General features: G+C 49.6%; 1 protein-coding gene across 2 annotated transcripts in view; it reads left to right on the forward strand.

Moving 5' to 3' along the window:
* Positions 1-26,773, forward strand: part of MAP3K4 (mitogen-activated protein kinase kinase kinase 4) — an 88,406-nt gene that overhangs the window by 35,003 nt on the left and 26,630 nt on the right. For both annotated transcript variants that reach the window (XM_037059227.1, XM_037059287.1), the window contains exons 3-9: positions 4,159-5,525; positions 14,066-14,308; positions 16,267-16,413; positions 20,952-21,109; positions 24,326-24,442; positions 25,806-25,905; positions 25,995-26,078. In XM_037059227.1, coding sequence (XP_036915122.1) covers positions 4,159-5,525; positions 14,066-14,308; positions 16,267-16,413; positions 20,952-21,109; positions 24,326-24,442; positions 25,806-25,905; positions 25,995-26,078 — 2,216 coding nt within the window. The remainder of the gene's footprint in view (positions 1-4,158; positions 5,526-14,065; positions 14,309-16,266; positions 16,414-20,951; positions 21,110-24,325; positions 24,443-25,805; positions 25,906-25,994; positions 26,079-26,773) is intronic.

The following is a 26,773-nucleotide window of genomic DNA, read 5'->3' on the forward strand; positions in this document are numbered from 1 at the left end:
CCTCCAGCCCCCCCTCGTAAGTGCAGGCAACCTTGAGAACCCCAAAGGAATACCTGGGTAAGCAGGTAACTGGTGTGCACTATTTTTTTGGTGTGATGGCAGATGGCAGCCATGGTCATGAACTGTTTATATGGACATGATTCTTTAAATATTTTCACTGTTTATAAAAATGAGCAGCCACACTCTCTTCTTATCTGCCTTTCTCTTTTTATGCTTTTCTCTGTCTTAAAATGCCCTCCTTACTACCCTTGGTTAAGCAGAATCCATTTTTCAAGACCCTTGGTCAAGCCCTCGGTCTTACTCAGAGCCTTTACGGATCAGTTGGGCTGCTGTGACCTGTCCTTTCTGGCACTTGGTGTCTCATCCTTTCTTTGGTCAGCCTGTACTGCCCCGTGAGCAACTTTGTGTGAAGGTGGTGTGATGGCGCGGATTGGTTAGGATGCCAGTCCTGACACGTGGCCAACCACCCACGTTCAGTGGTAGTTCCCATTGTGATGCTGTGGTGAGGGTTACGATAGTCTCTATAAAAGTCCGACCTTGAAAATGAGAGGACCGACTAAAAACAGTGTTCCCCAAAGGTGGCCTCATTCTAGCCATGTTGAATCAGAGACATGGGGAGTGGGCCCAGGAATCTGAATTTCAGCAAGAACCTGAGTGATTTTTTATGTTCACTGAAATCAGAGCGCCTTGAATTCGCAGGTCTCAAAGCCCCTTTCGATGCTGACCTTGCAGGCTAGTGTGTCCCTGTCCCAGTGGCCGTCTCATCTCTGAAGGGCAGGGCGCAGGAGGTGGTTCCGCTTACCCTTGTGAGTGCTCAGGGAAGGCGGAGTGTGGAGTTCGGCAGCACGACTCCCACACAAGACGGGAGGGCTCCGGGTGAATACGTTCTGTACGTCTTCCAAAGAGCCATTGCCGGGGCGGGGCGGGGTGGGGGGGGGGGCAAGGATGTCTGTTGTTGCTGCAGAGGCCAGTCTGTCGTCTTCTATCTGTTTAAACGTGCGAATCGTGTTGCTTGCCATGTGGTTGCCTTTGGTTTCGTTATAAATGTTGTTTTTCTTTTCCTCCTGGTTGACCAAAGGAAAAAGTAATGACTCCGGGGAGTTTGTTTCAACTGCAATACCAAGGTCCACCCTGGGGGACCAGACGTCCCAGTTAGTCTTACTGAAGCTACTAGGAACTGGTGTTGTAGTCTGTGATTAGAATTGTCACAGAAAACATTCTGTGTACTTTTCACCCATTCTCCTTTTCAAAAGCTCTGTTTGTGTTTGACTTTTTCTTAATTACAGAGGAATTTAGTATTAACAGAAAACTGAACGAACCTGTCTATTGGTATGCAATGGTCTATTAGTTACTTAAGAAAACTTCTAATAAAAGTTGCTCTCTTGTGTCCGAGTGGATCAAGACAGAGTGGAAAGTCCTGGGGAATTTGCTGCGTCTGAGCTTAGAGGTCCTCCTGACCCCCGATGCTTCTCAGATCCCCCACACAGATGGTCCTGGAGGGCTGCTGAGAGGCCGCCCTGTCACCAGTCTTTAGAGAGTTTTCTTGCTTTCCTCTCTCTATCCGAATGTGGGGTTTGGAAAGCGCTGATGAAGCAGGTGTATTTGCTTTTTGCGTGGTCGCTAGACTGGGGCTCAGATCTCTCCACACACACTGTAGGTCCAGATATTAAATCTCCACTTTTTCTAAACACAGGATTACAAAAAGTTGTGTAAGATACCATTTCTTGCTGAAGTGAGGTAGGCTTACCAAAATTTGTAAGTGATCGGTGAAGCTTGGTTTTCTAGGCTTCCTAAAATACCTGTCTCGGTGTAAAAATGGGCTTGAGGCCTTTATTTGGAAGCACAGGCTAGTTAATGCGTTGTAGGTTTGCTTCGCTTCCCTTCCGCACTTTTCCTCGGTGTTGTGCGCGGTCCTGTTATCAGATGACGCCTTACAGACTGGTGGTTCCTCAGTCAGTATCTGTGAGTTTCTCCCCTGAGAGTGAGACACACAAACCAGTTACCTGCAGTGTCCTGTAGGCACACGAAGCTCAGTGTGTTAGAGACGGGAATCGTTATCTTTACCCCCAGCCTCACACGGTGCCACCACGTATGTCCACACCACTCTGTGTTTTGTAGAGACACGGTGCATCTCAAACAGTGAGGTGCATTGTGGTTAAATCTGGAAGCACCGGCTACTTTGCTTTCCAGTAACCACTGATGTGTGTGTTAATAAAGGTATAAAGAACACTGTTAAACAAAACAGCGAAAGGGAGGCCAAGGGCTGGCTTGGCAAGTGTTTTGTGAATGCGAGGTGATATGCATTTCTAGCTAGAAACAGTACAGTTGTGGAGAAGTTTCTTGAATGGACTGTACAAAAAGTTTTAAGACATTCAGAAATATAATAGATGAAAACTGCAGTTAAAAAATAGCATCATTTAAAAATATTCCTCATTTAATAGTTTTATATTAAAATAAGCACAAATCCCTATAGACAAAATCCTTTTTTGAGGAATCATAAAGGCAATTAAACCTACAGTGAATCAAGTTGGAAGTGTTCCTAGGAATATTTGTTTTGAAATTCTTATTTCACAACCAGTTTGATTTAATGTGGGGTTGTAAACACACAATACGGTATGCAGGTGATGTAATACAGAATTGCAACCTGAAACATACAATTTTATTAACCAGTGTCACCCCAATAAATTCAATTAAAAAACGAATTTAATTGATTAGGAGGTCAATTGGTCTTTAACAAATTTTCTTTGCTTAACTGATTTTGAGTACATTAGTCTGTAACCCCTATAACTATACACTACTTCATTACATCTCAAGGCATACTATATGATATGTACTAAGAAGAAACGCTTACAATTGGTGACATAGTATGTTCTTACACTTAGAATATTTATTATTTTTTCGAAGAACTCTTTTATGCTTATATTTAGGTATATATTACTTTAATGTGTATCTATATATACATATGTATGGAAATGTAAATGAAATACATTAGTGAATGTTTCTAAAACTTATGTCACCATTCATTACAACACATACTCTAATTTCAGAGGTGTACAAATACAAAACGTGTGTCCTAGAGTCGGTGAAGCAGAGCGTGTGTGCAGGGCGGCAGGGAGAGCAGGGCGGTGTTACAGGTCTGGGCGCTGCCAGGCTGGTAAGGAGGAGGGGAGAAGGAGTTTCTCGGGGGGGGGGGGGGCTTCGAAATATGTGGGCTTCCCCTGGAGTGAGCAAAGCTCTGAGGTGGCAGTTTGGAAGGGAGTGATTTGGGGGGAGAAGAGAGCCCCCAGACCGTGGCATCTAGAAAGCAGCAGAACAGGGGACTTCAGGAAGGTGTAGGTGTTTAATTGTGTCCAAAGGGCCAACAGGAAGGGGTGTGTGTGTGTGTGTGTTCATTTAAAAACTCTGGGGTTAAAAGAATTTTTTTACCATCGTTTGAAGGAAAAGTGTGATGTTTACTTTCTTTGCATTCATTTTGGATGATATGTGCCAGGATCACAGCCCAGGCAAATGACACTAAGTTAATTTATGTCATCTTCAGTTTTCTTAATGTGAAGTTTAAAATGCTGTTGTTCATTTGTTTGTGGCTGAGAAGAAACCCAGGAGTAGAATAAATTAAGGTGTAGATTTTTGCCTGTCATCTGTCTTTCAGTTTCTATGAGAAGGGCCTTAAGCATTCTTTCCTCAATCTGCTTCATTGTACCAGTGGGAAAAGTGACCCAGAAGATTTGTGATTTGCTCTGAGTTAATTCATTTAGTTAAGGAGAAAAGGAAGGACTCGGAGGTGTTTTCTGAAGCAGGTTTCGGCAACATCTGCCCCATGGTTGTCCCCTCTCATGAGGCAGGTGGTGGTTGGTGCAGGCGTGACAGGCTGGGCGGCTGTGCCTCGTGGTGTCGAGGGGAACGGCCCCGCCGACCTAGCAGTGGCAAGTGTCACACTGGAGCGAGTCCAGTGCAGCAGGGACAGTGGGTGAAGTCTTTAACAATTTAGAAAGGAATGTTATGTACATACTTGTTTTTTTTAGTTTTCAGCATATGATACAATTTTCCCCCCAGTAACAGCCTAAAGATACAAGTACATGTGATTGTCAGCTTTATTGAAAATACTGAGAGTAGCTTCATATTTTTTGGTAACATACTGTTATGTTTATTTTTTAATAGAAAAAATGAATGCATCAAGCCAGCCGCCACATAAAGACACTGGAAAAGTTGGGGAGAGCGTGGAAGAGTACAGCTATAAGCAGGAGAAGAAGATCCGAGCGGCCATCAGGACGACGGAGCGTGACCACAAGAAAAACGTGCAGTGCTCCTTCATGCTGGACTCCGTGGGCGGGTCCCTGCCCAAAAAGCCGATCCCAGACGTGGATCTCAATAAGCCTTACCTCAGTCTCGGCTGCAGCCACGCCAAGCTCCCGGTGTCTGTGCCTGTGCCCATAGCACGGACTGCACGGCAGACTTCCAGGACCGACTGCCCGGCAGACCGCTTGAAGTTTTTTGAGACCTTACGACTTCTTCTAAAGCTTACCTCAGTCTCCAAGAAGAAGGACAGGGAGCAGAGGGGACAGGAGAGTACGTCCGCTTTCTGGCTCAACCGATCGAACGAGCTGATCTGGTTAGAGCTGCAAGCCTGGCACGCGGGGCGGACCATCAACGACCAGGACCTCTTTCTGTACACAGCCCGCCAAGCCATACCAGACATCATCAATGAAATCCTCACCTTCAAAGTTAACTATGGGGGCTACGCCTTTGTCAGAAACGGGGCCAGTTTTAATGGTGCTCCGCTGGAAGGGCAGTGCCAAGCCCCTCCTGGAACCAGGGCTCTGGGTTACTCGACGTACCATGAGCACCTCCAGCGCCAGAGGGTGTCCTTCGAGCAGGTCAGACGGATCATGCAGCTGCTGGAGTACATAGAAGCACTTTACCCGTCGTTGCAGGCTCTGCAGAAGGACTACGAAAAGTACGCTGCGAAGGACTTCCAGGACAGGGTGCAGGCGCTCTGCCTGTGGCTAAATGTCACGAAAGACCTAAACCAGAAGTTAAGGATTATGGGCACTGTTTTGGGCATCAAGAATCTGTCAGACATTGGCTGGCCAGTGTTTGAAATCGCTTCCCCTAGGTCGTCCAAAGGCAACGACGAGCCAGAAGATGAGGGTGACGACACGGAAGGAGATCTGAAAGAGCTGGAAAGTAGCGCAGACGAGAGTGGAGAAGAACAGGTCCCCGATCCAAGGGTCCCCGAGACCAGGCAGCCTGCCGAGCACACTGGCACCCTCCAGCCGCAGAGCCGCCCGTCTAAGAAGCTCGAGAGGGGTGCGTCGGAGGACGATGCTGGCGGCTGGGGAGCAGCAGACTGCAGCACAGAAGCAGGCTTTCGCAGACATTGTCTGACTTCCATCTACAGACCGTTTGTAGACAAAGCGCTGAAGCAGATGGGCTTGAGGAAGCTCATTTTAAGGCTCCACAAGCTGATGGATGGTTCCCTGCAAAGGGCACGGGTAGCCCTGGTAAAGAGTGACTGTCCAGTGGAGGTAGGTTCCCAGAAAGCATTGTGTGCTGTTGTCCTTAATTCCATTACCGCTTGGGAGTGACAGTGTGTGTTGATTATTGCGATTTCACACTCTTGAGAGTGTTAAGGCATAAGTTGTAGTTATTTTACAGTGCAGATTTAAACATTTCTGTCAAGTGTTGTGATAAATGGGGAAATGGATCTATGAAAACTGCACAGAATTTAGTGAATTAGGTAGAAGGTTGGTGTGTGGAGGGGAGAAGTACAGCCATAGAAATGCAGGTTGGAGAGGGATGGACTGGGCGTCGGTGGAGAGGGGAGAAGCCCCGTCCTGGGCGGCCACAGCCGAATGTGAGTCAGTAAAAAGGCACCAAGATGCTAACACACTTTGACCTGAGTACGGCATCCAAGGTCATGGGTGTGCAGAGTTCTCCCTCTCTTCTTCACGATAGCTTACTCCTTTTTCGAGAGCATGTCCAGTGTTGGCCACCAGATGTTGAGACACGAGTCGTAGGGATGTATGAGAATGACGGAAGGAGAAAAGGCGCACGTTTTGGGGAGGGTCAGCACTGGTGACGGAGGTCCAAGGGAAGTCTCAGTCATTTTCAGAGACGTGTTCGGTGGGTGTAGGTTTTTGTGAGAGGAGCCTGCCTGTTAGAGGAAGTGGTTTGGAGTTGGGTTTTGCACACTTTTCGATTTGACAGTTAAGAAAGTTAATTTCAAGACGTCACAAGCCGAAGGGCGGCTCCTTGCAAAAGAGCACCTGTAGGAATTCTCTGCTGCTGAGGGTGGCATGACTTCAGGGCCACACTGGTGGGTGTTGCCCTTGAGAATGCAAGTGCACGCAGCTTCTCCGTGGTCAGTGTGCGTGGGCTCGTGGCTGAGAACAGAGGGACTCGGCTTGTGGGGCTCCCTCTACCTGTGTGGGGCTGCAGTTTTACATTTTAGTTGCCATGTGCCTGTGTCTGTACTGGTAAGAAAAAAAAGCAAACTTCAGTTTGTCACACGATCTGGAAAAATTATTTTTAAACTAATGGGTCATGAACCCCGAGGAGGCTGGTCAAGCAGTCATGCAGTACAGTATGATGTTTGCAGAACAAGGGAACACCTCGTAGCTGTCGGAGCCTAGTTTACTTTGAGTATTATTTTGATTAGAAATCTCCAGTGTAAGTCCATACTGTGATTTTCTTTTGAACAATACTTTAACTCTGAATGGTATTTTTATGTACACCTTTGTTAACAGTGAATGAGTTGTATCCCGTTTGTCTGCGAGTAACTGTTTATAGTGAGGTTTTGTTCCAGTGCAGATGTCACAGCGAAGCACATACAGAGCTGTGAGGAGGGGTCATGGTGTGTTTCGGACGGGGGTGACTGACTTTGGTCTAGGTTTTTGGTTCGAGAGGTTCAGCTCCAGTGAGGACACTGGGCCAGACAGAGGTCTTGCGGGGTTTGTATTATGAAGCCCTAGTTCTGAAGTGACAAGAACGAAGAGGTGTGACACTCTTCAGTGCACCTGTGACTGTGGTTCTGGGGGCAGAGGGGCCGGGTGGGGGTGGTGGTGAGGGCTGGGCCAGGCATGTCCAGGCTTCTTACAGGCGCCTCGTGTGCTGTTGCCCACACTCTCTCCCCCAGGCCTTCTGGGACAGTGGCCCATTGCTGCTGACGAGGTGCTTTGCACCCTTAGATATGTTGGAACAAGAGAAGCACTGAGAAGGCACGCACTGCATTTTGTTGGAACCTTGTTCAAAAACACAGTCGTAGGGAGCCATGGTGGTGGGCCTCTGCCAGAGGTGTGTGCCTTCATTCGGCCAAGTGAGATGTGACTGAAATGGGTTTATCCTTGGTGTGAAAGAAAGGAAACATACAAATTCAAAGCTTAATATGTGTGTGATTAAAGATTTGTTTATTAAAATCATCTGTAGATTGTTTTCTTAAGAAAAAAATGAAGTACAGCCCTGGCTGGCGTGGCTCAGTGGATTGAGCACTGGCCTGCAAACCAAAGGGTCGCCGGTTCGATTCCCAGTCAGGGCACATGCCTGGGTTGTGGGCCAGGTCCCTTGTGGAGGGTACGTTGATGTTTCTTTCCTCTGCCTCTCTCCCTTCCCCTCTCTCTAAAAATAAGTAAATAAAATCTTCATTAAAAAAATGAAGTACAGAAGACTCTGTTGTTTTAAATTTTGGTTTGTAAAATAATGAAAGAGTAACCGAGAGCTACAGTAGAAATTTTTCTGTATTGGAGGTTAATCCAGATTAATGAAAGATGAGGCTCTGAAATAATGAACTCAGTGGGAAAGTACAACTTCATTTTTATTCCCATTTCGGGAGCATAGTTCTGAAAGGAGAGGTGTACGGATGGGAATGCCTGTGCACTCCCCTCTGGGGTGATTTCGCTTCAGTCTTTTCACCGAGTGTGTTGGGGAAGGGCCCACAGTTGTGGGGGCGAATAGCTGGGTCCCACTCTTTGACACAGCTCTTTCTCATCACGTAACTCGGTAAGGATGTCATCTTTTTGACCTGAAGCCTTCGTATCTGTGAGATGGTCATGATACTGTCCTGCCTACCTCACAGGGTTGTCGGGAGGCTGAAAGAGACATTTACGTAAATAGTGAAATGCTGGAGAGGGTGAATATAAACTGTTATTTTCAAGAAGTGACTTTTTTCCCTCCCTGGACGCTTTCTGTAAGTCAGTATGGGCTAGACTATTCTATATTTTTGCTTTTAAAATGTATTTTATCTCTTAATTACCAAAGAATTGTGTATTTTAGAGGCATATTAAGCAGTGTAACACTCCTTAGGTTTGAGAACACCTTTATTATCACTCTTGGCTGTTAAAAACAGTTTGAGTAACCTCAGGTTATGCTCAGTATGTGTCTTCTAGTTTGTGCTATTTTTCTGGCTTATGGGATAACTGTAATGAGTATAGTTGAAGGGTTTGTAGAAAATAAGAAATACACTTTTGATACTTGATTTTTTTTGTCTGTGTCTTTATATTCTTATTCCTTATGATTAAGATACTTGTAACTAGAGTTTAAGTAACATATGATCTTAGTTTAATTCTTGGCTTGTAAGCATGCTTTATAAAACAAGTTTCCTCTAAAATTTTATTATTGCACAGTTTTTAAATAGAAAAAATTGCAACTAATGACACTAAAAAATCTATTTGCAATTTGTCTTTATTAATATGAATATCATACATAGCCCTAATGTTTTGTTCAAAATTAGAAAACTTTATAGCTCCCCACGTCTGAAAATCCATACCCTCAGGGCACATCTCCAATGACGTATGTGGTCTCTGATTGACAGGTGGGTTAGTTTCTGAGGTTCACTTTGTAAAATAGTTGTTGGCATCTTGGAAATTCTTATCTAGAGAAATTACTATAAGTCAGACTCTCGGGCCATCACGTAAAACTTATTTAAATCTAAGTAACTGAACAAATAACGTGAGCCAGAGTTTCATTCCTAGCAGCAAGGACAACATAACAATGCAGGAGGGAAAAACGAGGGCCCAGTAGACCAGGACTCGTTTCTCCTCTTCTGGGCCCAGATCGACCCTGTTTCATGCCCACCTGTTTGTCTCCTGGTCGCCTCGTTCCCGTGGCGTTGAAGGCATCCCAGGAGCACGGTGCCCTGTTTCTCCGCTGTGGCCTGTGTCCCTCTAATTGAGACTTGGTTGGCGTCAGGCTTTGGGAATGAGCTTGTCCAGTAGCCATTTCACATAAGTTGTGCCGGCGTCCCAGCCTCCAAGTCCTGCTCCTTCCCTATGACTACTGCTTGCAGAGTGTCCCTTCATGACCTTCCTTCAAGGTCAGCAGGGGTCATGTCAGCAGTGCAGGGGTTTCTGGGCACCCTCCCCAATAGTTATTGCAGCAAAGAGTAGGTTTTGTTGTATTATTTACACTTACATTATTTACAATTTTAGTTTAAAAGTTAAAGCAAGAGACCTTGTAAACATAGATAACAGACTTATCCTTGATGGCAAAACTGCCCCCATGCAATTGCAGTCTCCTTTTTTGAATAAATATGTAATCTTGGAATAATTTTAGGTTTTTAGAAAACTGGCCAAGGTAGTACAGAGCTTCCTATGCTCTTCATCCAGCTTCCTCTCTAATTGAAATCTTATTTAGCTTGGGTACATTTGTTAAAATTAACAGAGTAATAACATTGGTACAAAATCCTGTTAACTAAACTGCAGGCACTGTTTAGGTTTCTGTTTTTCCACCCACGTGCCTTCTCCGCCCCTCGATCTGGTCAAGGACGCTGTGCTGCATGTAGCCCATGTGCCCTCCCAGTCTTCTCTGACCCATGGTAGTTTCTGCCTTTTTTTGGTTTTGTTTTGTTTGAGGGGTTTATAGAATGTCCCTGAGTCTGGTTCTGTCTGTTGTTCTCTCGTGGTCAGACTGGGTATATGGGCCTGGGCACGAACGCCCTGGTTGAAGTGCCCTTGTGGCACTACGCTGTCACTGGGGAGGTTGACTTTGGCCCCTTGGTTAAGGTGGTGTCTGCCAGGTCCCTCCATAAGTTCCCGCTTTCCTTTTCCACATTCCATTCTTAGGAAGCAAGCCCCCCAGCTCAGCTCCCACTGAAGGGGCCGGGAATTTGTCCCACCGGAGGGATGGGGAGTGTGTGCATGTATTACTGGTATTTGTGATTCCTCTGTGTGGGAGACTCACCTCCTCTCTCCCATTTACCTGTAGGAACACCCATTATTTGATTTTTTAGTCTGCGTTACCATCCCATACTATTGTTACTTACTTTGTTTCTCGAATTGTTTCTGCTTTATCCATTGGAGCTCTTTCAGTTGGCTTCTGGGTCCTGTAGACATGTCCCCATCTGTCTGTGTGGGGTGTTGCCTTTCGTGGGCTTTTTGAACACTTTCTTACGCTTTGGCATCATCTCGTACTTTCTCTGTCCCAGTCCTGAAGTCAGCAGTTTCTCTAAGGAACTCTGGTGCCTCTTATTGGAGAATGGTGTTTAGAAACATGGGCATTGCCTGTGTTTGTTACTGCTGGGTGTCGTGGCTTCTAGGCCCTGCCAGAGAGGGAGTGAGAAAGACGGGCATGTCTTCCAGCCCGTGTGTGTGCGCAGGTCACTGTTGACTCTGTATCTCTTTGTTACCCGAGCTCATGCTGGTGCCCTGGCTGCTCTCAGCACCACAGGTTCCGTCCCAGCCTCCTCCCTTTGCTGTTTGAGCGCCTGGGCTCCTGTCCCTGCCACTGCGGATGTGCACGTTGGTGCGCCCCTTGTGGCCATGCAGGGGAGTTCCAGAATTGCCCCCCTCCCCCGCCAGAGGAGGGGTTCTCCAGGGCGTGCTTCCATTCTTTCTGTCCTGAGCCTCCTGGGACACAGCTTCCCAAAGTCCAGGAGGTGAGCCCCGCTTCCCTTTACCCGCTTTCCTGAGGTTGAGTCGTACATTTGTGATGGGTTAGATTTCTCATCTCTGTCTGCACTCTCTCCCTGGATCTCCCGGGGCCCTGGGGGATTCCGAGTGTGCAGACTGGAGTTCGCTCTCAGTGTTGTGCAGTCTGGGGGTTTGTGCATTTAAAATGCTAAATACCCCTGAAATATTTGAGCCACAGATTGTCATGTAGTTAATCTCCTTTCTTTTTGATTTACCTTGTGAAGTTCATACATTTTCAGAAGAAGGGAAAGATAAAATAAATTTATATTTTAATGTAATACATGAAAAAATTAGCTGACTTTGCATATTGCCTCACATTCTAGGGGGATTTTTGGTAATTCTGTTAATTACTTTTTTTGAATGAGAAATGATTATGTAATTATTTTAAGTTTAGTGGCCAGTGATACAGCATGTGTCTTTGGATCTGACAACAACTGTGTTAATTTTTTCTACAAGCACAAGATTCCCCAAAGAGGCCGCCCTCGTTGTGCGGAGTGGGCCAGGCACGGAGGAGCGTGGTTGCGCCTGTGTGAAGACGGTAGCTCTGTGACTAGTCTCACCCTGTGCCAGACGCAGTAGCTGAGTGGCACGGCATCTTTATTTGTGTTTTACAAGTGAGGGGAGGAGGCGACTTTGCTGGAACCACAGGAGCTGCAGATCGTTGGAGGGAGTCTCCCCAGGCGCTGGGGACCCAGACTGTGCTGCGCTAACATTGTCCCGACCACACAAGCACATCTGCCAGGGCCTTTGATGGATGCACGCACCCACCCCTTCCAGGGTGCAGGCAGATCCCAGCCTCCCAGGGTGGGTGGGAGCACTGGGTGGGGGCACATTGGCCTGCAGCGCGCTTCCTGCTCAGCCAGGGCGGCCAGGGGCAGCTCTCCCCCGCCCCTCTCACAGTCTGTTCCTTCATACGGTGTTTACGGAGGGGGCTTTGCATTCGCGCCAGCCCTCACCTGTCTGGTTTCTCTAGTGAAGTTCCATGAGTTTTCTAGTGCAGGAGATGGCGCACTAGCAAGCACATACTCGCTCACTTGCCTGAGGTTTTGTGTTTCCTAAAGGCAGCACACTTATGTGGGGGGTTGGGAGTTGTGGCACAGTTTGCAGCAGAAAACAGGCTGGGACTGCAGCAGCAGCAGCAGCAGCAGCAGCAGCAGCAGCGCCACTTCCAGCTCACTTGGTGGCAGTCCAGGCTGGCCTCGAGGAGCGCTGGGGCGGGAAGTGAGCCCAGGACTGGCTGTATGCTGTGTTCCGACCCATGGCATATGCTGCCTCTGCCCCATGCGGAGCTTTAAATGGTTTTGACTTAGGAGCAAGCATTTAAAAATGAGAAGACCTCCCATGGAAGTCTGGAATTTTTGTTTTCCGTGACACACTGGGAGGCCTGTTGACACTGGGCCTCTGTCACCCACCTGGCAGCACCTGGGGAGCTCCCGTTAACACAGCCGTTGCTGCTCACTCTTCACGGCCACCTGCCCGAGCTCTCCCGGCTGCAGCACTTTGCCGGCCCCACAGGCATTGCAGTCGGTTGTGTGACCCCTAGTCCGGAGGCAGAGGAACTGACTTGTGAGGGACAGCCGTAAAGTCTGTTTTGATCTAGTGCTTCATTCTGTAAACCAATGTGCTTGCTTCTGTTTTGCTCCTTTTTTTCGAAGTAGGTGAAAAAGCGAAGTTACCATTTTATCCTCTACCCCTGCTCAGAGTAGCAGTTGGTTTGTATCTTCTAGACTTTTCTGTGCTCATATAAATATGTCTTTGTATCTAATGCAGGTACTTTTCCCCAAAAAGACAATATAATGCTCTGTTTGTTCTGTGACTGGTGGGTCGTAGTCTCAACTTTGGGTTCACCCATATCGCTGTGCTCACTTTCCATTTAACACTGCATGCTGTTGCACTCTGTGGCCTTAAACCGTGACTTACGTACCCATGTCACTCTTGGCGGAAGTCGGTTTCCATCCCCTGGTGAGTAGTCTTTGCCGCCACCCTGGTTATCCTGTGTGCCAGGCTGTGGGGCTCTCCGTGCATCTGCTCCAGACTGGGAGTCCAGTGTATCTTCCTGTAGCCTCACTCCTCCAGCCACGGATGCGAAGCCAATACCGTGTGTGGGCCCTGGCATTGTTCCATGCTGCTGACACGGCCGGTCATGTTTCAGTTTTCATGGGCAGTCTGAGCAGCCTCTAGGTACACACAGGCATGCAGTGCATTGCAAGTTCCCACTGACACTCACTGTTGAAACCCAGGGTGTTGTCAGGAGTGTCCGTCTCTCACCCTCACCGCAGGTTTCCATCTTTAAAGCTGTGTGTCTGAGAGTTGGCATTAATTTGATGCTTCACTGTGTGTCGGATGCAAGAGAATGTGGCTAAGGGAGACCTGCCGAGTCCCCGAAATAACAGGGAGCGCAGGTCCAAATGACAGCTAGAGGCAGAACACCTGTCAGTTGGTGCCGTTTTGAGTTGTAGGGAAGGTGAGAATTTCAAATTTGGATGGCTTTGGTTTTCTCAAGAAGAGGAGGAGATAAAGTCTTTGACCGTGGCTGGTCACTGTGATGTTGCCAGAGGTTTCAGAACTGGGGGAATGCTCCGGACCCCGTGCCTCATGGGGGGAAGGCACGACGGGTGGGCCACACTAGGGTGCCAGGCAATGTTGGCTAGCGGACACTGAGTGGGGCCAGCAGGTCAGCTTTAGGAACTTTTTTTTACTTTTCTATCAGTGTTATTCAGAATAGCTTACGAGAAAAATGGACAAAAAATTTGTTGGATCCACGGTTTTTTATGTTACATAAGTGGTTACCTGGTTATATAGTCTTTTCTCGAATTGTAATAATTTTCTGGTTTTCTCAGTCCAGGGATAGTTCTGGATAATACTGTATATAATCTTAAAAGTAAGTGTTCTGATCATTTTAATAAAAATGTAAAAAAGATGTACTTGGTTCTATTTCTACTATACCTTTTTGGCAAATAATTACAATTTCATTTCAGTCCTCATTTTAGTTTTCTAATACTTCTAGAACTTTCTGGGTCTATACTGAAATGTTAAATTATTCTAAAGATTTTTATCTGTATAGTTTTGATTTTTATAGATTTGTCAGCCAGCTCCAGAGAATAATAGTTTATAACGATAACCTCATGTATGTTCTTCTAACTTTTGTTGAATTTTCGTTCCAGTTTTCTGAATTCCCAGACCCCATGTGGGGCTCCGATTACGTGCAGCTGTCCACGCCGCCACCCCCTTCGGACCAGAAGTGCAGCCCTGTGTCCTGGGAGGAGCTGACGTCCATGGACCTCCCATCGTTTGAGCCCGCCTTCCGCGTGCTCTGCCGAGTGCTGCTGAACGTCATCCACGAGTGCCTGAAGCTGCGGCTGGAGCAGAGGCCAGCCGGGGAGCCCTCCCTGCTGAGTATTAAGCAGGTTGGTTTCCGAGGCTGTTTAAAAACGGCTAGCAGTTACTGTCGCACCCACAGGCTCATAAGTGTTTTTGAGGATCTTTTCCTACTTGTTGCAAATAGTGAAGAACGAGTGTGTGTTAGTGTTCTCAAGCTGCTCTTGGCAGGGCAACTGAAGATGTGCTTTATATGCAGTCCTCAAAGACAGGACTTCGGCTCAGCCTTTCCGTGCTGTGTCCTTGTCCCGAGGCTGTGAAAGTGTCGCATGACGGGACCCTGCGCGTCCTGTTGGTGTCAGTCTCTGAAGACGGGAAACCTACAGTTACTTTAAGTTCTTCTCATTTATGTTTTTCGTTCTCTTTAAGCTACATGTAAGCAAATAAAGGCCCCTCAGGTACTCCGAGGGCAGGAGTTTGGACTCGTGCTTGCAGTGCAGACACTTGTGTCGCGTGCGCCGAGTGCCTGGACAGCTTCCGCTCTGCACTGCTGCAGGCTTCATGGCTAGAAGCAGTTGTGTCTGGCAGAGTGGTGCTGAAGTGTGTTAGTGTTTACGCTCTATGACGTTGCCGTTACAAAAACATCGTTTTGTAGAAATATTTTTACAAAACACTCACACTGTACAAATAGGATGACAGAGTGTGAAGAATAGTTGTGTGTTTGTAGACTGCTCATGTCCACCCTGGGACTGGAGTGTGAGGAGCTCCTTGGCTCTGGAGGCAGGCGGGGCACAGGGAAGGGTGCAGGCGGAGGGCGGGGCCAGCAGGACTGAGTCTGCGCGGAGGTGGAAGTGCGTGATCTCCAGGACATTTTGGTGTGTTTTCGTCCATTTGTTTCCCTGTGCATATTATATACTCTTTGAAGTGTACGCATACAAGTTTAAAAATGAAAAATACGTAGGGATGCGTTTTTACCCTTTGATATTTTGAAAACAAGATTTTACATGGGCGCCATAATGCTCTACTATATAGGTGCATCATGATTTATGTAGTACTGATTGTTTTTAATAACATTGTGATAACTGTATCTTTATGTAACAGTCTGCATCTCTGATGATTTCTTGAGTATAAAACATAAAAGTAGTCTAGAAGTCATATGTTTTTAGATTCTAGAAAGTTTATATCAGTTTACTTTATCAGTAGCTACCTCGAGGCTCTTTTGTGTCTTTGCTAATTTTTGTTCAAGCTTACGTGACTGTGAGCTCGTGCCCACAGCCCCCGCCACCTGGGAATGTGCTGGCGTCGTGCGTCCACTCATCGTAAAGGAAAGGGCCTCATGGCCACCTCCTCCCTCCTTCCAGTGTTACCTTCTGGGCCCACACAGTGGGGCTTTACTCACCTTCTTGTGTCCTCATTTCCCGTGGCTCCCGTCTGATTTTACCAGATTAATCTTGGTTTGGTTTCTGTGTGTGATTATTACAGTTGTTTGATAGGAAAAGCCACAAATCACAGTAGGTAAACGAGGCTAAGTTATTAGAAAGGCCACCACGTTCTGTGCTAAGTGTATTTGAATCTTTATCATGATTAAAAGTGACTAGATTTCGGAGATTTTTCTCTTGTATACCTTGTCTTGTAACATAAACTAGTAGAAAAATACATCTTTTCCTACAGGATTTATTTTCTATATAAATTTATTTGTGGGAGGGGAGTATAAGGGGACTAAATGGTAATGGGGGAATAAAATACAATAAAAATAATTAAAAATATAAATTTATTGGTAGGAAGGTATATTTTAGCAAATCAGCTTTTGCCTACATGATGTTTTCTCTGCATTCTTCCTGCAGTACTAAATGCTTTATTTTTACTTCTTGTTCTTATCCAGTCGAGACTTCTAAGGTATTAGTGTAAGAAACTGGACAATATTTTAGGTTGTTTAGAGTCAAGGTCCGTTTTTCTGCGTGCTCTGAGGATTCAGGTGGGAACCATGACAGCCACCAGGTGGCCTGGGCAGGCTGTGTGACTGACAGAACCCTTGACTCCCCTGCAGCTGGTCCGCGAGTGCAAGGAGGTGCTGAAGGGCGGCCTCCTGATGAAGCAGTACTACCAGTTCATGCTGCACGGCATCTGGGACGGCCCCGAGAAGGCCGACTGCAACATCGACGCCTTTGAGGAGGACCTGCAGGAGATGCTGATGGTGAGGACGACGGGCGGGGTGTCCTCCTGACCTGCTCAGCTCTGTGTGTGTGTGCGCCTGCGCGTGTGCATGCATGCATGCGAGGGCTAACTGTAGCCGATTGTTCTGCTAGCTTGTTCCAGTTTAGTTGTGGGTCTATGGCGGCGTGGCCCTGACATGGAGTTGTAGTCGGGCCCTCCTGCTGAGGCCTGTGTCCCCGCAGCACGGGCACAGCCGGGGGCGCCTCGGGGCCTCATGTGGCTCTGGGGGCAGGGATGAGCCCCTCGAAGCTCAGTCTGAGCCCTGGGCAAAAGCTGTGCCCCCCACTGAGCAGCGAGTGCTTGGAGGGAGAACTGTGCTGAGGTGTGGGGAAGGGTGAGAGACCGGCCACCCGAACTGGCCGGGGGGACGTCTGGGAGCGTCTCAGAGTGGGGAAGCAGAATCTCAAAGACCACTCGAGTTCACCGAGGAACCTGGCACGTTCAAGGAATTGCAAATAATGTGACTTGGCAGGAGCAGACTTACTTGTATTTCTTTCCAAATACAGGTCCCCAGACTTCTCACATGCATTCTACATACCTGTGCTTTCTGACCTCTGGACTTTCATGTTATTTCTTCCTGCTCAAAATGGCCCTTCTCCTTATCTGCCCATCTGTGACTTTTAGGTTTTACTTTTTTCTGGAGAGCTTAGTTGACAGTTTTAACTTTTAGTGTGCTTTATCTAAACTTCGCTGAATTCTCAGCAGCTGTAATTAGAACTGTACTACTTAGGACTTAATGGTGTAGCACCTCTCTGTTCTCAGGTTCCCCTAATTAAATTGAAAGCTTTATAGGCCACGGGCTCTGTCTAGTTCCTTTGCCTTCCGTGATGTCTGGTCGAGTGTTAATGTACCATAAATACAGGTTGGACTCAGTAGAGGGAGACAGAGCTGATGACACAGTGTGGCAGGTTGGGGAGCTAATTAAGGAAACAGCCACGCTGCTAGGTATGTGGTCTTTGGAATGCTTTTATCCTGGCTTGACACCTCACTGTCCGACCTCAGGGTGGCTGAGCACACCCAGAAACTACCCCACTTCCTGGGCTGGAAGAAAGGAGAAGGCAGAGGGGAAAGGTGCTGGCCAGCCGAGGCCCGAACAGCGAGCGGCTACTCCTGCGAGCCAGCGGCCAGACCAGGGCATGGCTCCTGCCTGGGGCACAGGCGGGCACCCTCCCATCGTCCTTTCAGCCTCTGTCGCAGAAGACTGGAAAGAAGAATGTGACTGGGAAGGGCTGTCACACCTGGCATTGAAATTATTTCCCAGTTGTTTGGGAAAATATGTAAAAGACCAGAATGTCTGAAATGTGGCCATGTTTAAAAATACTAGAATTTCTTATGTCAGGAAAGTCTTTATCATTGAACACTTACTGTGAAAGCAACAAGCAAACTGATTTTTCTCCATGGACGAGTAACCCAGGGGTTTAGAGTGAGAAAATACGTTCTGCCTTCCAAAGGCCTCCTGCCCCCCTCCATCCTGTAATCTCCCACACACGGGAAGGGTCAGGGTTAGGCAGGTAGAGTCTGCCTTCCAGGCCCAGCAGTTTGAGAGACCTGGTGGCCCTGCGAGGCAGCTGAAGGCCAGGCTGAGTGAGTGACCAAAGCCTGCGGCTGGTTAGAGCCAGGAGTGCCTGGGGTCAGTGTGAGCTGTGCTGCTGATTATCTGTGGGAGGCGAGGTCCTCGAGTTTCTGTCCATCCTTTCACCGGCGAAGAGCTTATCTGCAGAGGCACACACTAGCAGTTATCAACGCTTTTAAAGTCCTGCCCCCGAGTGTGCTCGGCGGGGAGTGCAGGGCAGGTTTGGGGACCTGGGGGCCCACACAGTGGCCTTTGGGCAGACAGTCAGATCATGTTTGCCACAGCTTCCTTCTCCTGAAACTCACCAAAACCAGCAGAAGGAACAGAGCAGAGAGAAAGATTTCTTGTTTGGTAAAGGAAGAAGCTGACTAAGTATTCACCCCTCCCCCCCAAAAGACTGTTACCGTTACTCGCTTTAATGTTTAGCTAGAAGTGAGGGCGAGTACCTTCTGCTGCAGACCTGGGGGCTGCCTGGGGGTTAGGGTTGTGGTCTGCAGGGGCGTGGGCAGTTGGAAGGGAGGCAGGGCTGTCCCTGTGGGCGTGCTGCCGTAGGTGGCACATCTGCGAGACAGGAGGAGCCCAGGTGAGGACACTTGTGTGTGCTGCTCGCCCTGTTGGCCAGACAGGTGTGACCCAGAGGTCTGCTCTGTGCTGTGCCATCCTTCTGACTTGCAGGCTGAGGGATGTGGACAGGCAGGTCCTGTCCACAGGACAGGAGTAACTTGGGGAGCGTTTGTTTGAAGCAGCAAATCCACGTGGAAGCCGTGGACGGCTTAGCTCATCACCCTGGCCTTGGAAATAACCAAGACAGTAAACATAGCATCCAGCATAGGATTATGTGATTGAAGGACTTGAGGAACCACAAGAAAAGAACTGAAGAAGAATGAAAACATGAGCACGCTGGACGAGACGTGGGGTTCGTAGAAGACACGGGAGGGAGGGCTCCGGCTTGCACGCTAGTGCTCCTCGGGAAGGCGGGGTGGACAGAGGAGCAGAGTCCGTTTTCATCCTGCAGGTGTTGTGGGTGTTATGGCAGGCGGCGTGACAGGTGCTGGGTGCCCCGCTCAGGGTGAGGAAGGATGGGGAAGTGGTTGTTAGATACTCGTAGGAACGTAGCATTGCGATGGGGAACGCTGTCGCCAAGGAGAGGCGCAGGCCTGGGTGGCCCCAACAGCGCAGGCGGAGCTCACAGGCAGGCTGGGAGAGGCTTCCCTGCGGCAGGGGCGCCGGCCTGCACCTGCGAGCCCAGCGTCTGTGCGCCCCTTGACCACTTACACACAGTGATGCCAGCAGTTTATGTGATGTAGTTACTACACACTGTATGTGACAGGTTGATTTAAAAAGCATGTACACGAAAGGTGGACACACTGAAGTCATAACTTATAGCCCCTGAGGATGGAGGAGAGAGAGGTGAAGAAACAAAGTAGACATGAACTTTGTGATGTATCATTTCTTACGGAAAAAAATACCCTCTCTGACAGGACAAAATGCTGACGCTTGTTTATCCTGACTGATACACGTCAGATGGAGTGTTTCTGAGCCCCTTGTCACTTGAACTGAAAGAAGAGCGATGGAGGGGACCCCCCCCCCACAGGGAAGGCCACCAGTGCAGTCTGGGCGGCAGGCGGCTGCAGGCACCCCAGGAAGCAGTGCAGAGAAGTCTGGAGGGTTCAGGGCATTCCCTTGTCGTGTTCTCACATGTCCTGCCTGGAGCAGCAGCTGCAGTGGCAGTGGGGGCACGGGGAAGTGGCCTCTGCATGCAGTGAGGCGGGGGCCCTGGTGGGCTGTGGCCGGGAAGCTGGGGCGGCCAAGGCGCCCTCGGTGGCCTGGGATCTGTTCCTTTCCCATGTCCATTGGATGAGAGCCGGGCAGCCCCGTAACTTCAGGTTCCACACACACAGCCATGTGCATCCCAGGCTCAGGACTGGGAACCGAGGGCCTGTGCCCAGATGGAACAGGGCCCGGGAGCGTCCAGAGACGCAACAGGAGACCGTTCTCTTGGAATGAAGACAAGACGTGGAATTTGCCCATGGAAAGTTGCTATAGGTCTCAGAGCATTCCTGCCAGTGACCCTGAGGACGTAACCCGATGACATGCTGAAATCCAAGGCCCGGGAAAGAGCCCTGTGAACGTCTCAGCAGCGACCGCCAGTCCCCTTCAGGGTGTGCAGAGCGTGCTGACAAGTGGACGAGGCTGTTCAGGTGTCTTCATGCCAGTGTCGCAGCATGAGAAGGTGGTGCCGTGGCGCCTGGAAGTGCCAAGGGCGGCGGCGTGGAGCTCACACCCTGCGTGTGCAGCCCGCCACGCCCTGCAGTGAGAGAACCAGCGTGTTCTGTGACGTAGCAGTTGTGAGCCCCTCGTGAGAAGAGCCGCTTGATGGTGAAACCCCACGAAGCAGCAGATAAGTCACAATGGGCATTCAGGAACGGGAGAGCTGTGATAGGACTTGTGGCCATAAACCCCACTTCAGAAAAGCTGGGCATTTTGGTTATAGCTCATAATTTATGTCGTAAACCTTGAAAAATTGTATCACAATGGTGGTGCAAAGTGTGTTCATTTCCTTTCAACACGTAAGCTGCTGCAAAAGTCAAAGCGATCGGACGAGCCCCTTACAGGAGCAGTGACGTTTGTAGTGTGTCAGTGACGTTTCTGGGGGCTCTTATTTTGATTGCTGGAACGCTTGGTTGCACTTTTCCATACATTGTGAGCATTTTAGGTATTTTCTGAGTAGTCTGAAGGGCTTGTGAAGAATGTGTGAAGTTGCCGAGGAGGTGGGTTACGCGATTCGAGAATGTCCTCGCTCGGACACCAGCAGACGGCATGCAGTGTGCCTGGGCTGCCCTCTCCCGTCCCGCCCTTCCCATGTGGCGTCCGGTGTAACCGAGCTGAGCCTTGGGAGGCACTGAAGTCTGTTCTCAAATTGTTCTGTATGTTTGTGTTTTAAGGTGTATTTTGATTACATGAGGAGCTGGATCCAGATGCTGCAGCAGTTACCTCAAGCATCCCACAGTTTAAAAAATCTGTTAGAAAAAGAGTGGAATTTCACCAAAGAAATAACCCATTACATCCGCGGAGGAGAGGCCCAGGCTGGAACGCTTTTCTGGTAGGAGCCCTGGGGCCCCGGGGCTCCGGGGCCCCGTCTGCCTTTGTCCCTCCCTCCCTCCCTCCCTCCCTCCCGCTCCCAGGCTGCCTCCAGCTCTCTCTCGTGCTTGTTTGAGGTTGAGTTCCGGGAAAACGGCCCTCGTTCATATCTCTGTGCCCCTCACCCGTGTTTGTTGTCAACCAGGGGTGTTTGTTCCCTCCCCCCGGGACACCAGGCAATGTCTGGAAGCAGTTTGGAGTGTGACAGCTGTGAGGGACTCCTGACACCTAGTGGACAGGGACAGGGATGCTGCCCAGTGTCCTGTAGCGCACAGGTGGGGCAGGACCCCCGAGGGCCTGTGGGCCTCTGGCCTCGGGACGTGTGGTGCGGGTGACAGGGTCTCTGTGAGCGGGTGTGCACGTGATGAGGGAAGGTTAGACATGAGAACAGGAAAAACGTGAGGGGACAGTGTGGTCCCCGGCCTGTCTGCTCTGGAAAGTAAACGGGTCCGGAGCTCAAGACGTGGCACTGAACTCAGGTGCACGTCAGCGTCCCCTCTGTCCCCCCTCCCTGTGGGCCGGTGCTCCCTGCTCCTTTCCCGCCCCCTCGTGGAAGGCTCTGGAGGGCTTCAGCGTCCACAGGAGTGGCCTGGTCTTCCAGCTTCAGAGAGCGAGCTGCTGTTCTCATCTCGACCTGCCTCCGCTCAGTGTTGCTTCATGCTCCTGCCCCAACCCCCAGTTGTTTTCTTGTCTCCTCTGTCTCCAGTCTGAGTGAGCGGTGAGCTCGCTCTGCCTCGAGCTCTGTGCCCTGCGGCTGCGACCCCCGGTGGCGTGCTGCTTTCCCCAGAGTTGGCCTTATTAAGGGTACGGCCAATGCCATTTCCAGTGTCTCTCCCACGCTTAACCTTGTAATTCTGCTTTGTCTGTGTTTTTTTCTGTTTACGCTACCTGTTTTTAGGCTATCAAGCTGAGTTGAAGAAAATTTTTAAAAAGGCGACTGTCCATTTCACTGTCAGTCGGTGCCATGTGGTCCCCTGGCCCTTCACTCCCCTGCCAGTCTTTCTTCTTTCCCTTTGAAGCCCGTGCAGCGCAGCCTCTGGCCTTCCCTCCACGCTGTGCATCCCAGGGCTGCCTCCTCGCCTTGCCGCGGGGCTGCCGGTCCTGTCGTGGTCTGGTTCTCGGGCGGTGGTCGTGCCAGCACAGTGGTCTGCTTCACGTGCTTGGTCTCCCGGGTTCCGGGGCCGTGGGCTTAGCCCCAGTGCTCTCCGTGGCTCTCACGCCGCCTCTCCTCCCTCTGGCCGTCCCTCAGGAGAGACCCGTAGCCGGTCTCTGCTCCCCACCCCACGTTTCCACTCGGCCCTGCTGTCGGTTCCTGCACTGCTGCCCCAACTCTCCAGCTTCTGCCTCCACCCTTCATCCCAGTAGCTCCGCCACAGCCGGAGGGACTGGGTTACAGCGCCCGTCTGTGCAGTTCCTCCATAGGCCCACGGCTCCCCTTCTTACTCGGGGAGAGTGAGGGTCTCACGGGCTCACTTCTCATCAGCCTTGTCTGTGCGCCTGTGCTTCCTGCCCAGCCACAGCGGCTTCCTGCCTGCCTCTCACGGGGGCCCCTGCGCCCTGCGCCCCCTCCGGCTCTTGGCCCTTGCTGTTTCTCTGCCAGGACCGCCCCCCCTCCCCCCCCAGCTCTCTCTACCTCTCCTTGCTCTGCTTCCTTCACATACACCTTTGTCCCCATGTTACCTTCTCCGGATTTAAAATGGAAGTTTGTACCTGCAAGCGCGTCTTAGCTTCCTTTCCTGTTGTATTTCTCTCCATATGACACTTGTCTGAAACACTGTGTATTTTCTTTTTCATTTATTTTTTGTGTCCTCCGTTCGGTGAGGGTTTTGCCCGTTTTGTCCCTGCTACGTAGTACATCACAGGTACTCAGTACTCGTTGAGGAAACCCTTCCTAGATGTCCCTGTGTGCTGCTGTTTGTTTTCAAACGCGTGTTTCTCATTGGGCACTTTCCCACTCGGTGGTTTTTACAGCTCGCCCTCTGCCTTCCAGGAGCGGGTCAGCGAGTCCTCATGACGTCTGAGTCCTCATGACGTCTGAGGCCGTCCCCCGCCCTGGTCTCTTGTGCTTCCATGCCCGGTGCCCCTGCCCTGCCCCCCTCCAACAGGACACACCCTCATTCCCTTTGATCAGGACGCTTGCTCTTCTGGGGGTCCTGTTCCCCCGCCCTCAGTCTCTTCCCAATGGAGCCCTGTTTTCACCACTGCTGCACTGGTTCTAACTCTGCGTCACCCCTGGCCCACTGAGCCTTGCCTTCCGCCGGGTTGGTCTTTCTCCCGGATGGCCCCCCGACGGACCCCCGCCGCTGCTCCCTGGTGCTGGCTGCGGGCCCGGGACCTGCTTGCTTCCCTAGGTGGGGCCTCTCCCCTGAGCGTCGCAGTGGGCCAGCTGCCGCTGGGCTTCCACTGCACTCGGGTGTGTCCCATGCCCCCGTCTTCATGTTTCAATCCTGGTGTTGAGAGTTCATGATCAAATACCTCCGTCTGTAGCTGAGCGCCATCAGCTACAGATAGTAGTTCATGTTTATTGGCCATGAAAAGCTAATTGTGAGAGAAATTTTTAAAAAGTTACATATAAGGAATTATTCCACTTTGTTGTCTTAAATTATCATTCAGTTCGTTAAACTTTAAAAAAATCATGTCAGCCCTGGCTGGTATGGCTTGGTCGTCCCATAAACTGAAAGGTCGTAGGTTTGCTCCCCAGTCAGGGAACATGCCTGGGTTGTGCATCCAGTCCCTGGTCGGTGCAGGTGGGAAGAGGCAACGACTGATGTTTCTCTCCCTCTTTCTCTCTCCCCTCTCTCTGAAATCGGTTAGCGTGTCCTTGGGTGAGAATGAAAAAAGAAAAGCTTGTCAAGGATACATGTTTCAGTTGATTTTACATCATTTTGAACATTTATTTAGGGTAAAAATAACATTTGTGTCATAATTACATAGCCGTCCTGGCTGAAATGCAAGGTTTTAAGGTTTTTAACAAAAACTGTGGTGCCAGAACACAGGTGGGTACATGCTGTCATCAGGAGCCCTGCCTTTTCATGTCAATCAGATTTCTATTAAAAAGTTCTCAGTCACTCCTTTTAAACTATTGAAACAGTAGCCACACCTTTCCGTTCCTCGTTCAAAACTGGGAGAGTGAGGACCGTCGTGTCCCCAGCTCACACTTGCCGTCCTGTCCCTGCAGCGACATCGCGGGCATGCTGCTGAAGTCCACGGGGGCCTTTCTGGAGTCCGGCCTGCAGGAGCGCTGCGCTGTGCTCTGGACCGGCGCCGACGACAGCTGCGCTTCGGACGAGATAAGGTGGATGCTGCGTTTTCTTTCCCCTCCCGTTTAGTTCTCGGTAATGAGCCTGAAGCCAGCTGGACTCGCACCTGGCTGAGTTGTTGTGCTCTATGAACTTGGGTAATAGACCTAAAGGGATTTATTTCTGTATTTTCTTTTCATGTGGTTCTTTAGGTATGATTTGTGGACAGTGACTTACTTAGCCTAATAAAAATAGTGAAACAGCACATAGTTTCAGTTGGCTAAAAACAAGTGGAATAGAATTTATCCACGAGTCCCCAGAATGTTTTTAATCGTACCCTTTTAGCAGTCCATTAATGCCTTTAATTGACACTTGCTGCATGTTTATTGCTGTCATGGTTAGATTATTCCTTCTGTTGAGCTTCAGGCTGAAGTGCCTGAAACCGTGGCTTACTCGTCTGCTACGTCTCCTCCACCTCCGTGCAGATGTGTTCAGGCTGCAGCATGTAAAGTCGCTGGCCTTGCAGCACGTGTGTCAGTCACAGAGCCGTTTTGTGGCCATTTCAGCAGTGTCATGGGATTGGACCTCAGGCTGTGCTCAGGTAGAACCGGCTTCTCCGGAGTCTGATGATCCGGTGTCTGATGAGAGGCACAGGTTGGGCTCCAGAACACCTGGGGTGCTTTCAGGCCGCAGATAAAGACAGTGGTCACCACAGAGTCCCTCCTTGAACAGCATTGAGTGGCTGAGAAACAGTGAACCGCTTATAGAGGCCTTGATGCTTCGGGATCTCGGTGGAGGGGCTACACCAAAAATGGGAGTTCGGGAACTGAGACAGTGCACCAGTGTCTGGACGGCTCTGACGCTCTGAGTGTTCGTCAGGGCAGCTCTGAAACCCCGTTCATGCGCAGTGGGTGCAGGGGCTGGCTTGTCCTGGGTCCTGGGGGCCACTGACCAATGGTAGGCGGTTCGCCTCTCCCCTGAGTTGGCGCTCAGTGCTGCCAGACTGGCCACCTAAGACCCGCTGTGGTGGCATCTCAGCACCCCAGTGTCGCAGACACTGCCGTGGACACGATTTCAGGTAGAGCCAGTCATTAAACATTTCCTGGCCGCCAGTGGGTATATACCCTCTAGTTAGAATGTGAACTGGGAGCCAAGAGTGTATACTCGGGAAACACTGTAATGCGCTGTTTGGAAAATTGAGCTTACTGCTATTTGAAGGTTGTTAAGTGTGCCCCACATACTGAGAGGACACAGACACTTTTTGGAAAACTGTGTGGAGCAGCCTTTGAACATCGCGGATACGTTTGCATTTATAGGATCTTCAGTCTTTATTAACGTGGTTCAGATTTGCTCCATCTTCACGGTTTCACGTCTATCCTCCCGCCCTGCCACACCCTCACTGGGTCTCGTCCCCTGCAGGAGGTCGGTCATCGAGATCAGTCGGGCCCTGAAGGAGCTCTTCCACGAGGCCAGGGAGCGGGCCTCCAAAGCCCTGGGGTTCGCCAAGATGCTGAGAAAGGTGAGGGGGCCGTTCTCGCTGATGACTGTGAGCGACTCGTTTTTTAAAAAGCCAACTCTAAAGAAGCTTCTTTGTGACTGTGATCCTAGGACCTAGAAGTAGCTGCTGAGTTCATACTTTCAGCTCCAGTTAGAGACCTTCTGGATGTTCTGAAATCAAAACAGTACATTAAGGTAAATATTTAGCATGGTATAATTGAAGTATTGTATCTGTCTCTCTTCACCCTAAAACAGGAAAGTGGTGTCTTAAAGGTCCAGATAGTAAATATTTTGGCTTTCCGGGCCATATGCTGACCCCAGTTAGAAGACTAGAAGTCCACGTTTTTCACACTTGATATCTTAAGAATACAGATAAAATAAGCAAATATTCACTCAGACTGTTTATTCATTAAATTAGTTTCACATACATAGTTAAAATAATGTGCATAAAATAATATGCTGGTGTTAATAGTTGTTTTGTCTTTCACCCTCACGTTTCCTAAACAGTTCAGACTCCCTACGTGGGTTTTGGCGTCCTCGATGTCACTCAGCCACTCTCTGAGTTGCCGTCTCTGCTCTCATTTAAGCTCTTTGAGACTCGGTGCATTTAGCGTCTCTGTGACGTTGTTACTGGAGGCGACGCCTGCAGCATGTGCTGCCCACAGGCACGGGTGAGGTGTAGGGCACCGTCACCATGTATTCCGAGTGAAAGTGTTTCCTCTGCACCGAGTCAGGCGATGTCCTCTTTCAAAGGCGTCACCCGCACAGACTCAGCGGGATTCTGTGGGGGGAGGTTTCGGCCACCCTCCCACCACTGGCTTTGCTGCCTGGGAGCAGCTCCGCTTAGAGACGCCATCGCCAGCTGCTGCGGGCCCAGGCGGTTTCAGGCG

This window comes from Sturnira hondurensis, unplaced genomic scaffold (genome assembly GCF_014824575.4).
Source record: "Sturnira hondurensis isolate 20B ecotype Veracruz unplaced genomic scaffold, ASM1482457v3 Scaffold0000167, whole genome shotgun sequence".
Taxonomy (NCBI): Eukaryota; Metazoa; Chordata; class Mammalia; order Chiroptera; family Phyllostomidae; genus Sturnira; species Sturnira hondurensis.